At 40.4% G+C, this 17,443-nt stretch overlaps 1 protein-coding gene across 1 annotated transcript in view; it reads right to left on the reverse strand.

Moving 5' to 3' along the window:
• The window catches only part of ABCA13 (ATP binding cassette subfamily A member 13), a 514,266-nt gene that overhangs the window by 136,000 nt on the left and 360,823 nt on the right, over positions 1-17,443 (reverse strand). Inside the window, exons 49-51 of the mRNA XM_055294536.1 lie at positions 6,176-6,230; positions 4,513-4,690; positions 1,074-1,189 (exon numbers count right to left, since the gene is read on the reverse strand). Coding sequence (XP_055150511.1) covers positions 1,074-1,189; positions 4,513-4,690; positions 6,176-6,230 — 349 coding nt within the window. The remainder of the gene's footprint in view (positions 1-1,073; positions 1,190-4,512; positions 4,691-6,175; positions 6,231-17,443) is intronic.

A 17,443-nucleotide genomic window follows, 5' to 3' on the forward strand; every position in this document is an offset into this window, starting at 1 on the left:
GAAGCTTTACAAAGAAAAAACTGAGGATTAGACAGAATAATTAGTATTACCAAAGCCACAGAATTGGGGTTAGTGAGTAGCAATATCAATGTTCCCCCAAAAGTTTGTCTGTCTTGTTTCTCTCTCTCTTTCTTAACCTCTCACTCCCTCTCTCTCTTAGTCTCTCTTTCCCTCTCTCTGTTAATCTCTCTCTCCCTGTCTATCTTTCTCTCTCTTATCTACATACTTCCATCCATCCATCCACCCACCTATACAATCATCTAGTAATGGTATATATTTGTTTAAGTAAAACTCTGTCTCTAATTGGATGTTTTGAATAATTCTAGGGCACTTATACAAATACAAACTGTAAAAATCATTTTATTTGTAATCCTTTTAAATACGAGCAAGCTGTTTTATCTTTTAAAATAGCCTTGAATTATAACAAATTAGTATGATAATGATTTTCCCTACTAAGCATCTCTTACGTAGTTAGCCTGTATATAAGCATCGTGCATGAGAAATAAGAAGACATATATATCCTGATACCAGATAGATATAATTTTGAGGCCACTAGCAATGATCCTGACTAGCATGCATAAATCACTAATTCATAAAATGACTTTTCTCCATTTGCTATTTTTTCATCTGAAAAAAAGTGATAGAAATTAGACAAAACATTTTCAAACTAGTAATATTACAGGAGAGGAGAAAAAATGCCAGACAGCTTGCTGAGAGAACCTCCACAAATGCAATCTCCGAGCTAACTGGATTATGTATTTGAGCCCCTGATTAATGTCAAAGTGAGAATAATAGAGAATCCATTTCCGGCTGCACAAGTTTGTCAAACAGCTCAAGGGCCTGTCTGAGACAGGGCAGTGCTGTCTTCATCACGACCGGGTCAGCCCTTCCCTCCTCCACGGGGCATTCATCATCCTGCCCAGGCTTGTTTGCTCCGTGTCCCTTGCAGAAGCAACATAATTGCTTCAAAAGAGAGGAAATCATGAAGTCGACAGCAGGTTCAAAGCCATCCTGAGGGTTTTCTCTTTCAGAAAACAAACCGTAATTCTGCAGCAGCGTTTCTCATCACATACCCGAAAAGTGACAGCAGGAGGGCCGTGGCTGCCAAGTTCTCGCGGAAAGTAAAAGCTGTTAACTGGAAGGCGACAATAACAGCAACACACAGGCAGACGGAAACCAAGTAAAAGAGCTGAGAAGATAAAAAGAAATAAGGAAGAGCTGTTACATCAGATGGTCATATTTATTATCATCTACTTACCCTGAAGTTTCCTTTCAACTTCACAAATATATTTCCTATTTTGCACATTAGGAGTTCTGTAGCCATGGAATTAGTCCTGGAAAGTTGCTTGTTTTTTTTTTTTTTTTGAGACAGAGTCTCGCTCTGTCGCCCGGGCTGGAGTGCAGTGGCGCAATCTCGGCTCACTGCAAGCTCCGCCTCCCGGGTTCACGCCATTCTCCTGCCTCAGCCTCTGAGTAGCTGGGACTACAGGCGCCCGCCACCGCGCCCGGCTAATTTTTTGTATTTTTTAGTAGAGACGGGGTTTCACCGTGGTCTCGATCTCCTGACCTCGTGATCCGCCCGCCTCGGCCTCCCAAAGTGCTGGGATTACAAGCGTGAGCCACCGCGCCCGGCCGCTTGTTTTAATCTGAGTTGTATCCCCCCAAAATTTATACATTGAACCCCCAGTATTTCAAGATGTGACTGTATTTGGAGACAGGACTTTGAACAAGTGATTAAGGTAAAATGAAGTCAATTCGGTGAGTCCTCATCCAACACGACTGGTGTCTCTAGAGGAAATCAGGATGCAGTCACTCTCAGAGGGCTGACATGTGAGGACACAGGGAGAGGATGGCTGTCCACAAGCCAAGGAGAGAAGCCTCAGAAGGAACCAACCCTGCCAACACCTTGATCTCAGACTTCCAGCCTCCAGGACAATGAGAGAATCAAGTTTCCAGGGTGAAGCCACCCAGCCTGTGGTATTTTGTTATGGTGGCCTGAGGTGACTACTACTGTCATGCATACCCATCTCCTTTGAGGAGGGTCAAGGAATCCAATCAGCTTTCATGAAACATAGCCTCCTCCCACACACGTAGAACCAAGGACAGACTCCTCGCACTACCTCCCTATCCAGCCTCATCGTAAGGTGCTCCCTGCAGGCCAACAACAGCCACGGCTTTCCTTCAGGCTCTCACACACCTGGCTCCTTCTTCTCTTACAGCCTCAAGCTGCAGAGCTCTTCCTGCATGTCATCCATGGGGAGGGCCCCTTCTTACCTCACAGATCTCAGCTAAAGTTTCACTGTCTTCTTTGACCTTCACATTTGAAGTCATCCTCCACCCCATCATTCTCTTTCATTCTTTCAATAGACCCAGTCATGGGCCAACTGTATCTTGCACATTTATTTATTTGTTTACTTGCTTGTTTTCTGCTTCCTCTCATAAGAATCTCGTTGAGGGGAGCAATCTTCTCTGCTTCATGCATGGCTTTATGCCCAACACCATTTGGGGGGCTATGATAGAATAACATAGACCAAGTATCTTATAAACCACAAAACTTTATTGCTCACAGTCTAGAGGCTGGAAAGACCAGAATCAAGGTGCTGGCAGATTCAGTGTCTGGCGAGGGCCAGCTTCCAGGTTCAGACTGTGACTTCTCACTGTGTCCTCACATAGAGCTCTCTGAGGCCTCTTTTACAAGGGCATTAATCCCATTCAGGAGGGCTCCACTCTCAGAAACTAATTATCTCTCCAAGATCCCACCTCCAAATACCATCATACTGGGGATTAGGTGTCAACACATGAATTTTGGGGGGACATAATCATTTAGTCTATAGCAACCTTGGACCCACCTTGACCCACAACAGATCCTCAAAATATTTATTAAATCAGTGATTGAATAGAATAAGCAGAGAATGATTGGATGAAGATGGAAAACCATCCAACCAAGAAGCAAAAACCCTCCCTGTCCTTAATCCCCAAGGTCAAACATCACAGAGTAAAGAAGAGCCAGACTGAGTGGGAGGCATAAAGAGATAATAAACTAAGGGTGCTGAAAAGAAAGAAGATCCTGGGGTTTTGGAGACTTTGAAAGCCCCATGGTGTTCTAGAAGCATAGCCCCCTGTGTGTTGTGATTCTCTCTTGCCACACACTTCTTCCCTTTTCTCTGGGAAAGTTGTGGCCCTTAGACACTGTTAAATGACAGATGAAAGAGAGTCGAGTAGCCAGCAGCAGTGTGTAGCACTGGGAACAAAACTGGACCAGAAGACAGAGGCTGTCACCGAGAAGCTGTCTCCATACCAACTAGATGTAAAATCTTGGACAAGTCACTTCCACTTGCCTGCCTTCAAGTGTCCCTCAGTAAAGATAAGGGTTTAAAGACCCAGAATTTGTCAATCTGGGTTAAGATTCATAAATCACCTTGAGTACCTAGTAAAACACAGACCTCCAAGTCCCCCCAGTCCTATTGAATAGAATCTTGAAGGATAGGCCCTTGGGAATCCTTATTGTTACCAAATGTCCCAGGTGATATCTATCACCAGGCAGGTTCAGGGAAACCTCTGATTAAATTAAATGAACTCCTGAAATGTTAGGTAACTTAGGTGTGACCCCGATAAACTGTACTTTCAAAACAAAACAAAAATCCAAGTTACACCATCAAAAGAAAATAAATTAGCTAAATTTTAAGCCAGCTCAAAGAAATAAACCTTACAGGAAAATGATATGTTAATATGCGGAAATTTGTGCATGGTGTAGCACAGCTCAGACAGCACCTAGTGCATGGAAGGTGCTCAGTAAACGGTAGCCCTCCGGCCTTCCAATGACTTACGTATTATTTTCTGTATCACAAGATGAAACATATGTATGAGGGCAAGGATATCACTTTCCTACAAAATAAAGACAGCTCCACCAGAGAACAATGACAGCAGATATTGACCACTAAGAACAACTTATCATATAAGATGCATTTTTTTTACTTAAGATAAATGTCCTGAAGAATAGGGAACACCTAGACAAAGCATCTGTTATTGTCCCTCAGGACTGGAGACACTGATCTGGAGGGTTTCCATTGGGGAACTGAGTGCATTCCAGAAATGCTAATAATACCTGCCATCCCTATTAGGCAATGAGGCACAGGTCTCACAGGAGGGGGTGTTAAGCATGCGATGAAAGATCATTTATAATGATTTTTATCACCTCACCTGCTACCCCATTGAAAAGAGCATAGTAAAGGTGATTATTTTCTCATCTCCTCAGTAAGAAATTTTGCATCTTTGTGAAGTTCTATAATTCCCCAGTTCTCCAGCCTGAAGTTTGTCAGTCTTCCCCTTATGAACCAATTCTATGGTGATCAGTAAAGGTGACTTAATCTGAAATGCTCTTATCAATAAGATGACCCCTTTCTGTGGACACTCAGAGGCAGCCAGGGCCCCACATCCCCCTCTATCCCTCCATACACACACTATTTAGATCACTATTGTGGAGGCACACAGAATCTCATTCCCAAATCCTACCATGTCATATAGGAAGTTTGTGAACCAGTACATCCTGTAGCCAAGGCCACTTATGTGCTGCAACCTTTTGGCTCCAGTCACTCTGTCCCTCACCACAGAGCTGCCGATGGATGCAGACAGGATGGAGAATCCCAGCACGATGCAGAGGGCCACTCCACACTGACGGATGCTCTCCAGGCTGCGGGCGGAACAGAGCAGCTCTCAGGCACCAGACGAAGAACACAAGCCTTCTTTGCTAATAACAACCAGCAATGATGACAGCAGTGAAAACTGCTAATTAAAAATTCATAATCAGGCAGGCATGTTGGCTAAGGGCATGGATTCCCTCATTAAATCCCCTCAGCCACCTTTTGAGACATGGATGACTAAGCTCAGTTTACAGAAGACATAACTGAGGAGCACAGTTTGAGGGCATTTCGGAGTCTCCTTGTGTCAAAATCTGCTCTTCACCATTGAGTCTGACTCCCAATTAAGATGAAAGATATCCTCTGAGCAGCATCCAGGTAAGCTGTGACTTTGCCCACACGGGGACTGCTTTGCAATACCGTAGCACCTGCCAGAGAGGAGCCTTCACTACAGCTCCACACTACACTGGCCCATCTCTGAATTTAGTCACATGAAATCCCAAGGAGATTTTGCAATAGATTGAGGTGCTTTGTAATAATATACACTGTACATTTTCTTAGTAATTGTTTTACCTGGAGCACTACTACTTTCACTCAAGTCAATTGCTTCCTCCTCTCAACTCCTTCTTTAGGAACAGTCAGACCACAGATGGTCTTTCAGGAGGCTGACACGATGGAACTCCTCAGCACAATTCATCTGCTGTGCCATGCCTTCTGCTCCATTGTGTCGCATTGTACAACAGATGTCAGCTAGCCTACTCTTGGAATTCTGGAAGGTGTCAGACACTGTTAAAGCTAGAATCCTGAAAATCATTATGTGAACGTGAGGACAAGCTGCAACCCAACCAGTGCTTCCTGCCGGTTCCTGTCAGATTAACAACTTGAACAGAGAATGCCCATTAAGCAGATTTGCATTCTGCAACTTAATTTGGTAGGTCATAAAAAGTTTTTTAAAAAAATACCTACTTTTATTATCGACTTTTAATTAAAAGTTTGTCAACCATATAATAGAGAAGGGAGATGGGGGAGAAAAAGGGAAGACAGGTGGAAGCATGCTACCCTTTACAAAGACAGTAAGAACTGACACAGAATTCTGTAGCTGAAGAGCTCTGGCCTTATCCCCACCCATGTCTCCAGCTGGATCATGAGGAAAATCTTGCATGAGAAATATTCAAGGAGGCGTTACTACGTTTACGTACATGAATGCAATGTTTATGATTTTAATCCCAAAAACTCTTCAGAAGATGTACAGTCACATAAGCTTCTGGTAAATCATTCCCTTAGAATAATTTCTGCCTAGAAGTACAGTTGCCTGACAAACTCATCTGTTTTAAGCTCAGTCAATGCACTGCCTCTCTTAATAGTCGTTTTTCTCACACTTTGCAAAGAAATGCCCAAGTCCTGTGGGCATTTCTTACTAACTCTATAAGCCATCTCTTGGGGCAAATGCAAAAGACAGACCAAAGTCATCCCTAAGTAACACAAAGATTTTCTCCCATAGTCAGGGTCACACACCCCTCAGCATTCCATCAACTCACATCTTGTCCTCGTTCAGCAAGGCCCCTCCGTATGGGTGGCTGTAGAGCGTTATTCCTGTGAAAGACAAATTGAAAAGTGAGCCTTCAGCCTGCTCCTGCATGGTGAATCGCAGCTCATCTACACACTACGCAGATTCCCTGTGCCATCATATTGTATCCTGCTTGCTTTGCCCAGTCCCTGGCCGATTAGCAGAAAAGAATGGTAAATTCCATTGTGAAATTCAGCAAATATGTGCTGGGATTTCTGTCATTGCTGTTGTTGTTAAACATAACCAGCATGAATTGTTCATGCTTTACATGACAGGCACTATGTTCATAGGTTCTCATATTTTATTGTGTAATCCTCATAAGTATCCCATAGCCTATGTTTGCAGAGAGGAAACATACTCAGGATAAGTAACAGTATGCAAAGAAGACTATTTGATATAAATCAGATCAATATTCACCTCTAGATCAAGCCAGGTCTAGATAGATAGATAACTGGACTGTTTCACTGAAGCAATTTTGGTTTTGGAGTTGTTTGTTTTGTTTTGCTTTGCTTGCTTTCTTGGGCTTGTGCATGTGTGTGATGCCAGCAGCCAAAATGAAGAAACTGCCATCAGCTTATCAATTAAAAGGATTTTATTATAAGAGCTGTTTATAATATCACACAGTGGGACAGTGCTTCCCCAGAGAATTCTAGTCAATACTGTGTTAAGAAAAACTCCATAAATGAAATTGGTTCATGTTTTATCTTGGACTTTGTGGACTGTGAGAGTAATCAGGTTTCCTTTGCCTAATTGGTTGTGTCAGTGATTGGAGTCAAATGTGTGGCTTGTATGTGGGGGCCACTACCAAAGGCAAAAAATGTTGCCAGTCCTAAATTTTGCTTATTTTTGTTTTGGCTCACCTTTAATTTACCCTATCATCTGTATTTTAATTTATCCTATCACCTGTATTTTAATTTATCTTATCAGTATTTTGCATTGCCTTATGAGAGCACATTAAATCCTTACTGAAACATCATGGGGTATAAGTAAGCCTACAAAAAAGGTACAGAGTTGGAACGGCTACAGTGCTGCAAACTTCCAACAGCTTTGCGACCAGGCGTCTGGACTTCTGTCCCTTTGCCACCTGCTCTTCTCCCCAGCTATGCCAGCCTTTTTTTCCTTCCACTGGGGACTCAGCCACGCACTAAGGCAAGTTCCGGCTCATAAAAGCAACAACAGTAGGAGCATTTGGTTCAGCGAATCCACTGTACAGTTTTCCAGAATAATTTTTTTTTATTATAAGTTAATACTGTCCAGATATTCTGGTCCAGGCTCGCAGTGTGTGTGCCTGACACCTGCTGCATTGCTTCCTGGATCCTGGACTTACCACATTCATCATGAACTGAATTGTGTGGTCTTGATCCCTCATCTGTCTGGACCAATAACACCCACCAGTCTTTCTCTATGTGTCTTTCTTTCACCAAGCTTGACTTCTAGCTTACACCTCATGGGGCCTGCCAGTCCTGTCCTTCCTAGCTAAAGTGTTGATTCACAGGCAGCTTCTCACTTGATGTGCAGCCCAATGTCAACCAACCTTATCAGGGGGTCGGAAAAAGCCAAGTGACATTAGACAGTGTTTATAAAGTATCAGATCCTGCCAAAGTATGGCCTGTGGACCACTGGTGCTGTGGGGTGTATTTGCAATGTTGTGTGCTCTTCTAGACTCTACATAAGAGTGAGAACATTCTAGATTAAGAGGATCCAGGGAAATGTGGTTAGCTGAGTACATGTCTTGGAATTATATTATTTGAGGAACACAGTAGAATACTGAAATTGTTTAACCTAAATACACACACACACCCTGGGGCAAATATCCCCATCATCTTCCCGGTCACCCAGGCTCAAAAAACACTAAGTCCTCCCCATCTCCCTGCTTTTCTTCACCCCACACGTACAAGAAGTGGCCGAGTCCTGTTACTTTCACCTGAACTCCATCCTCGCAGTGCCAGGCCTCACTCACAAACATGTGCATCCCTGCTCAGCTCGCCTCTCTGCACACTCATGAATCCCCTCACCCAGAAAGCCTACAGAACTTCCAGAAAGAAATAGAAAAATACAGAGCCCATATTCTTTACCTAGACACAGATTTCCTTTAAAATCAGATCCAATCTTTGTATTCTCCCACTGCTCCCATTTGAAAAGCTGGATTGCTATCATTTCCCCAAACTCTATGGCTGCAGGTATATGTCATCATTTCCTTATGCTTCCTGTCCAACCCTACTGACACCGCACTCCTGCTTCACGTCTGTCCGACGCTGAATTAAATTTCCTTTGTTTTCAATTATTATTGCTTTCATTTTGTTTGTTTTGTTTCCAGCTTTATTCAGGTATAATTGACAGATAAAAATTGCAAACATTTAAGGTGTACAATGTAATGTTTTGATATATGTATACATTACAAAATGATTATCACCATTTTTATCCTGCTGGTAAGAATGTAAATTAGTACAGCCATTATGGAAAACAGTATGGGGGTGCCTCAGAAAATTAAAAATAGATCTACCATATGCTCCAGGAAACCCATTTCTGGATATATGTCAAAAAATAAAGTAAAATAAAATATTATCTTGAAGATATATCTGCAGGCCCATGTTCACTGCAGCATTATTCACAATAGCCAAGATATGGAAATAACCTGTGTCTGTTGATAAATGAGCGGATACAGAAAATATAAGATAGATAGATATTCATGCACATAATGCTTCAAAAGAGAAGGAAATCCTGTCTTTGAGACAACATGAATGAACATGAAAGACATTATGTTAAGAGAAATAAGTCAGGCAAAGAAAGACAAACACTGCAAAATCTCATTTATATGTGGAACTTTTAAAAGTCAAATTCACAAAAAGAGAGAGTAGAAGGCCGTCACCACAGGCCAGGGGAAAGAGGCAATGGGGAGATGTTAGTCAAAGGATACAAAACTCCAGACATAAGATAAATAACGGCTGGGCATGGTAGCTCACACCTGTAATCTCAGCCCTTTTGGAGGCCAAGGAAGGAAGATTGCTTAAGCCCAAGAGTTTGAGGCCAGCCTGGACAACATGGAGAGACTCCATTTCTACCACAAATTTTTAATTATCAGGGCATGGTGGCATGCAACTGTAGTGCCAAGCTACTTGAAAGGCTGAGGTGGGAGGACTGCTTCAGCCCAGGAGTTTGAGGCTGCAGTGAACCATGATTGCGCCACTGCATTCCAGCCTGGGCAACAGAATGAGACCTCATCTCTCTCAATAAATAAATACATACATAAGTAAATACGTAAATAAGTTCTGGAGACCTAATGTATAGCATGGCAACTATAGTTAATAATGTTTTGCATACCAAATATTTGCTGAGAAATTAGATCTTAGTTATCCTCACCGTGCACAAAAAAAGGATTAATTAAATTTTCAGGAGTTTGAAGGTGGGCAAAAAGGAGGAGAGGAAAATCTCAAACTCTAAGTCCTTTCAAACTTGTGAGCAGAGAAAAAGCATTGGTAGCCAGAAATACACAAAAATTAGCCTGTAGCCATGTGCTATATGCTGTTTAGGACATTAGACTATTTGTATAAATTCTGATAGAGCAACTATGTCACATCAGAATTATTATGCCTGTTTACAGAAGCAGTATCTGAAGCACAGAAATTTAGGAAATCTTCCTATAGACTGACTGCTATGACACAGCTGAGATTCAGACCTTGGTCTGCAGACACCACAACCATTTCCCTGCCAGCATATCATATACCTTTCTTCAGCACACGTCTGGTTTTCCAAAGACTATAGCCATACAGTGGGAAGGATACAGGGCTGGAGGTGGAAGGCCTCTGTTCTGTTCATTCTGCAGTGAAAAGCTGCCAAAAGAACACTGCTGTTTCTGTGGGGAGCTCAATAATAAAATGTTAAACTACCAAGGTTGGATCTTTATTTGATCAAGTCGCATAAATACCTTTGCTTACCTTAAACCATGACAGTCATTGCTGAAAGATTAAAAACAGTGCTCTCATATTTGCTTTCTGTATCCTAGTTCCTCTGTTATGAATTTATTGCCCTTCATTTTAGCACATTTCCTGGATTTGTGTCATTCTTTTAGGGTTTTAATCTAGGAGGCGAGAGTACATCTGGTCTCCCATCTCGCTGGTGAAATGATTGACTGCTCCTGTAGTTAGTAATTCCCCAACATGCCAGACCCTCTCCTGGATGTTTTCATAATACATTTTCTCATTCAGTAATCTGATGGTGAAATTGTGTTAAGGAAGCTAGTATACTATGCACAGTTCTTTGTAAGTCAGCTTTCAGCATTTTAGAATTGTAGATTCTTATAGGAAAATGAAATCCCATGAAGTGGACTAGCTTGCACAGGTCCTTGTGTTCCAGAAGCAGAAACAGAATCAGAGGAATGTTGTGACTTTTCCTGGAGTCTGGAACCTGCTCCTGATCCAACCTCTCTCATCAAATCACCTACTAACATACAGAGCACTGAAAATCCTGCCTCTACAATAAGCCACAATGGATCCCAACAACAGCATAACATAGAAATGAAAACCTCAACTATAACAGCAGAAGAGAGCCGCTGATAAATTTCACATAATGAACTTCAGGAGACAGCCCACTGATGGCAGCCATCCTGCCTTCTATTCCGATTTTTTGCACATAGCTGTAATCCTCCATGAGCTCTGTCTCCACCTAGGTCTTAGAAGTAAAAAAACCACTGGTGCAAATACCTGATCCCCCCTGCCCAAACTACAGTGGCTGCCTCTCCCTTCCTAGGTCCCTTACTGATAAATAACTCAGAGGAGCCACAGATTTTCATTTGGCACTGGCTTTAGAGTCCCATAATTTACATGATTGTCACAGAGTAAACATTTAAAGACACTATTAAAGAACACACTGATCTACAGTTCCTCTCAAAGGGCCCTCTAGGGAATCCTCATGGCCTTGGAATGGGGCCTTTCTGCTCAGTGCTCAGAGCTCCTGGACAATTCCTAAGCACTTTGGGGCTTAACATTCCCATGTTTTCACTCTGAAATTAAAAAATTATCTTTCAAAGCTAAGACACAGAGAATGAGAGGGACTTAGACCACAGTGTTTAGGAAAATAATGTCATCAAAAAACCCTGGACCTGCTGTCAGTCTTGAGTTCACTCCCCACCTCCCTCCACTGGACGTTGACCACCAGCTTTTATAAGACAACAGCCTGCCCCTGTCAGGCCAAGGGTTAAAGAATGTTCTGACTTCATGATTTTGGTGGTGAAAACCAGGGCACTGAACAGTAATTGAGTTTCACCAAGGGTCAAATAGAGATTTGATTCCTCTTCCTTCACAGAACAGAGAATTCATTCAACATGCACCTTTTCCCCGCCCATTATGCCACAGCAGTCTGATGGGGGGGACAAGTAGGCCTTCCCTGGGAAGGCACACCATGGTGGGGGTACTACAGCCCACTCACAGGACTGTGTCCTGTGTAAGGTCACCTAGGAGGTTGGGTGCAGCAGGGTGGGAGGAAGTCGGGGAGCTTTCTGAGGTAAGGTAGTTTCCAGATGTACAGGATACCCCAGCACAGGGCTGGAGAGCAAGGAAAGTGCAATCCTGCAGGGCTGCCCTGGAGCTTCTGTGGGAAGACTGGAGGGGTGGCAGAGAGGTACAGGGTGAAATCCATGCAATGTTTTGGTTTAGCAACACTGGGTGAACTTTTCATTTTTATCTTGCAATTTAGCTTATCAATCACTACATTAGATGTTTTTAGAATCATAGTCATTATTTGAAAGCAGCTGCATAGAATTAAACATATATAAAAATCAAGCTAATATATCTTTAAATTGGTGCTAAAAAGATTTTACTCTTATTTTTCAAAAAGGAAGACAGACTTGGAGTTATTTAAATAAATAACGAGTATTTTCTCAAAAATAAGAGTAATGAATAAAGAAAGAACAAACAAGACACAGGTGGAAGCTTACTCTCCTACCTAAGGGTCGTTGGTTGTCCTAGATCCCTGAGCAAAAAGCAGCAAGTAGGAGCAATTGCAACTGCATGGGCTCACTGTCACACTACCCTGCACCTTCCCATGATACCCCTTGTTCTTTAAATGGTAAAACGTTACAAAGCAGAGCTCTCTTCATGGATCCAAAGAAAGAGAGGATAGTTATGCCCTGTCTCATAAAGAGGAATCCTACCAGACGTGATGGAGCCTACTGTAGAGGAATGCAGCCGAAGGTTGTGAGTGGGTGCAGGTAAGGAAACTGAGGCATAAGCATACTCTACTAACTTATCTGAGGTCAAGCATAATTGGTACCAGAGTGAGAACTACAACCCTGATTTTTCTGGATACCCTGATTTTTCTAATCAATTTCCTATGAGACTAGGAAAATCATTTATAGTCTTTGATATCCTTGCTGTAAAAAACACATTATTGCAATGGACAATCTCTGTAATTGGGTTGTAGATTTCATTGTATGTTGAGCACTCAGTACTCTAATTAGGTAACAATTGTATTATGATAGAATCTTGAGACAGTGATGTTGGTAAAAGGTCCAAGACTCCTAAGTAAAAGGGGCATAGTCTCAACACCAGAATTGAGTAGAAGAATCTCACTCAAGTCTTTACGACATCACTTCACAAGTTTTCAGAAATGACATTTCAAAATGTACATGTTGAGTACATTTGAATAATTTTTCTTTGTTTGATTGTTCTTATCATTTATATTCCGGCTTTTCTTTCCAGGAATTGGCCCACAGCAATGTATGAATTTACAAAATTAGTTTTCTCATTTAGTGTTCTCATTATGGCTACATCTGTTATGGTTTCCAGACCCTGTTTATTTTTCATTGGTAAAAATGCACATCTGTGCTTTTGTCCAATATCCATTATGATAGCAAGATACTTAACATGTCTCCAATTCAAGTACTCACTTTCGGGTTCATTACTCCTATAAAATGTATATCTTTAGAAGTATTAATGCCCAGATGTCTGTAAGCATCTACATCAAAAGGAAAAACTTGTCTTACCATCAATATATGTGGAAAGTTTATGTTGTTTTAATTAATTCACTATGAGATATCAGTGAAATATGGAAGGGTAAAAAATTAATTCAATCTAACAAACTATTAAAAGAAATATATGCGTTCTTCTGACTAAAGGCATTTTGATGACTTTCTCTCTCTCTTCCTCATCAAACTATCCTGAAAAAATGTATTTTTCTCAATATCAAGATTAATTATTACTCTTATGAGTAATAGATGCCAACTGTAGGAGGGTTTTAAATTTTAAAATAGGGTAAAGAATAAAATTAAAATAACTTATAATCCTAGCCAAAACCAATCAGAAGTAATCACTGTTTGCATTTGGATCTTAATTATTTCTGTTGAGAATTTTCTCTACATGTAGTCATTATTATTTTTATATTGCATATCTTCAGTTTAATGGATAATTCTTGACCTTCTATTAATTTTTCACCACATGCATGCAAACATTTGCATAATCCATGTCCTTCACTACAACCGGTGCTCACCCAAGTTCTTTTCTTCATTGTGTGCATTCAATATTTTCATGATTTTCCTTTCAGTTAATATCTCAAATAACTATCTCCTGGCATTCTTTTTAATGGACAATATGTCTACAGTATATTTTTGAGCCACATTCTACACGAGCATATCTCTGTGGCCTGTGTACTTTATGGGAAACATCTTCACTAGGCGCAGAATATGGGGAGTATAGCTTTTTCTTTCCATATTCCATAGGTGCTATTCTATTATTCTCTGCCTTTGAGGCTGTGGTTAATATGCCAGAGATATTCCTCCTAGATGGAGCAGCCCCAGTTCTGCCAAGTCCTCATTTTTACAACAAAAAACTGCTGGACATAACACAACAAACAGAAATAGGAAGATTCTGGGATGCAAACAAGATGGTGGTGCCCTGAGACTGTAAGACTTCAACAATACAACAGTAAGTACCCTGGCTTCCTTATCACCTCACATATATCCTGAACGAGGCATTGCCAAAGTCTCCAAATTGAAACTCAACAAGTACAAATAAGAACAGCTCCCAAAAATAAAAGACCAAAGGACCCGGAAAAGAGTGGTCTAACAAAAGAACTACTTTTAGCAATATCTGCCTTACTCTAGGCAAACACCACCAGCAAAACTGTCCCCACCCTCTCAGGTTTCAGCAGGGCCCATTAGGTGGTGAATTTTCCACTCCCCACCTGACAGAGACAAGGGGCACTGTGGTTTTCTCACTGGGGTCCTGAGGCAAGTTGAGCCTCCATCCCCACCTGGTAGCAATGAGATTTCACAAAGCAGAGTGAGACAGGGCTAGCCGCCACTCTACTTCTCATGTCACGAGGGACCAACGAAGAGCTGAGCCTCCACATCTACCTGACAGCAACAAGACTGAACCCAGAGGTGCAGAATACGGCTACTCCGTACCCTGGTTCCACCACTACCCCTACCCCAGTGGCAGCAGGGCACAGAGGGATGCCAAGCATCCATTCCCATCTGGCTTCGATGAGACTAAAGAATACTTTCAAAGTGAGCTAGCTGGTACTTCACTACCTGTCCCCAGCGTCATCAGGGCCCAATGGGGAGCAGACTCTACTCCCCCCCTCACTTAGAGGTAATGAGACAGCATGAGTCAGTGCCTTATTTACCATGAATGTGTCAGTGAGGCTGGTGGGCGATCTGACTCCACTCATCTGCACAAAAGCAGTGTAAGTCAGTTCTCTACCTTTGCCTAGCCAGGGTGGTATCATCAGGCCCACAGGGAATCAAAACATACACATCTAGGTGGCTCTCATATGATTCCTCAACGGAGGGCTTGCCTGCTAGGAAAAGGGATCCAGAGTCACATATTACAGTTTCCAAAATGCCTAGGATACAACTGAAAATAATCCTTCACGACAAGAGCCAGAATATTACCAGTTGAAAAAGGCAATTAAAAAATGGTAATGTCAAAATGAACTGAATGTTGGAATTATCTGACAATATGTATCATAAAGATGCTTCAAAAAGTAATTTTGAATTTTCCTTAAATATGAAAAACAAATTAAAATATCACTAGAAAACATAAATGATTAAAAAACAAATGAAAATTATAGAACTAAAATATACAACGACAGAAATTAAAACCCACTGGATATGCTCCACAGTTGAATGCAGCTAAAAAAGAGGAGACTCCATGGACTCGAGATGAAAAAAATAAAACTTATCCAATCTAAATAACATAGAGAAATAAACTTTTTTAAAAATGAGACTCAGGAAAGAGACCTCTGGGAAAACAATATAAGAGCTAATAATCTTATTACCCGATCTTAAAGAAAAGGGAAAGAGTGAGTGGGGCTGAAAAGTGTTCAAAGACATAACAGCTGAAAACTTCCCAAGTGTGGCAAAAAAACCATAAACCTAAAAATCCAAGAGCTAAGTAAATCCCAAATAGGATAAAACCAAAGAAAGCCACACCAAGATACATCATAATTAAATTTCTAGAAACTAATAAGTCAACAAAAAAAATTCTTTAAAGCCGTCACAAAGAGAGAAGGAAGAAAATACCAACTAGAATAGTAATGGATTTCTAATTTGAAACCATGGAAGCCAAAAGGAAGTAGCACATTTTTCAAGTGCTGAGCTTTTCTTTAATTGTCAACCATGAATTCTATATTCAGTGAAAATATCTTTCAAGAATCAACGTGAAATAAAGATCATATCAGTTGAAAAAAATAAGCAAATTTGTCATTAGCAAACCTACTCTTAAAGAGTAACAAAAAGAAGTTACATAAGCACAAAGGAAATCATAACAGGAAAAGGCTTAGAACTTACAAAAGGAAAGATGAACATCAAGATATGTTAAAAATAGAAGTAAATATAATAGACTATTGTTCATCTCATGAGTTTCCTAAGTCATATTTGGTGACTTAACTAAGAATTAGAACACCATCTGATGTGGTGTGTATAGGAAACACTTAAGACAATAATATTTTAAAGGTAAACAGGGTAAAAGTAAATTGAAGTAAGCTTTCTACACTTCACCCAAGGTAGTAAATAACAATATCAGTAGACTGTGATAAGTCATATATATGTATTACAACACCTAGAAGAACCACTAAGAAAACTAAATGAATGTATATACTTAAACATACTATAAATAAATCATAATAGAATCCTAAAAAAAATGCTCAAGTAACTCATGGAAAGCAAGAAAAGAGAAACAGAGGAAACATAAAACAAATGATAATGTCAGGCTTACACCCAAATATATTAGTAATTACCTTAAATGTAATGGTTCCCAAACACCAATTAAAAGGCAGAGATAGGCAGCGCAGTTTAAAAAATATGACCCAACAATATACACTCTACACAAAACTCACTTTACACAATGAGATAGGTTGGAAATAAAATAACGGAAAAGATACATTATGTAAACATTAATCAAAAGAAAAAGAGAAGGAGTGACTATGTTGAGATCAGATAAACAGATCTCACAGCAACTACATTTACTAGTGAAAAAGAGGAACACTACATATATGCAAAGGATTAATCTCCCAGGAAAATATAATCATCCCAAATGATAAAAGGCTCAATCCACCAGAAATATGTGACTATGCCAAATGTGTACACACATTTGACATGTACCTCAGAGCTTCAAAATACATGAAGCAAAAACTGAAAAAAGAAACAAAGCCACAATTTGGAGACTTTACTACTCGCCTCTCAGCGAATGATATGTGTCAGTGATGATCTTCAGTGAAGATTCAGTAATCTTCAATGATCAGTGAAGATATGGAAGAACAAAACCACACAATCAACCAACAGGATCTAATTGACATATAATGTACATTTCTAACAACAAGAGTAGAATACTTTTTTTTAATCACCCATGGAATCTTCAAGATAAACCATATCCTGACCATAAAACGAACTTCAATCAATTTAAAATAATTGAAATAATGCAGAGTATGGTCACTGACCATGATGAATCAAACCAGAAATCAGTAACAGAAAGACCACAGGAAAATCTCAAAAACTTGGAATTTAAACAACGTGTTTCAGAATAATCCCTGGGTCAAAGATGAAGTCTCAAGAGAAATTATAAAAAATGTCAGAGGCCAGTCTTATTTTTATTCCTTTGAAACTAATGTGCTTTGACCCATAGCTTTGTAAAAACTTTTTTCTTTATCCTTGAACTTTAGAAAATTCACCAAATTTGTGCATCAATCACTGCTACTGCCATAATACCTAATTCATAAATTTTGATAGAATCATGACAAACTCTTC

Source organism: Symphalangus syndactylus, chromosome 9 (assembly GCF_028878055.3).
Source record: "Symphalangus syndactylus isolate Jambi chromosome 9, NHGRI_mSymSyn1-v2.1_pri, whole genome shotgun sequence".
Taxonomy (NCBI): domain Eukaryota; kingdom Metazoa; phylum Chordata; class Mammalia; order Primates; family Hylobatidae; genus Symphalangus; species Symphalangus syndactylus.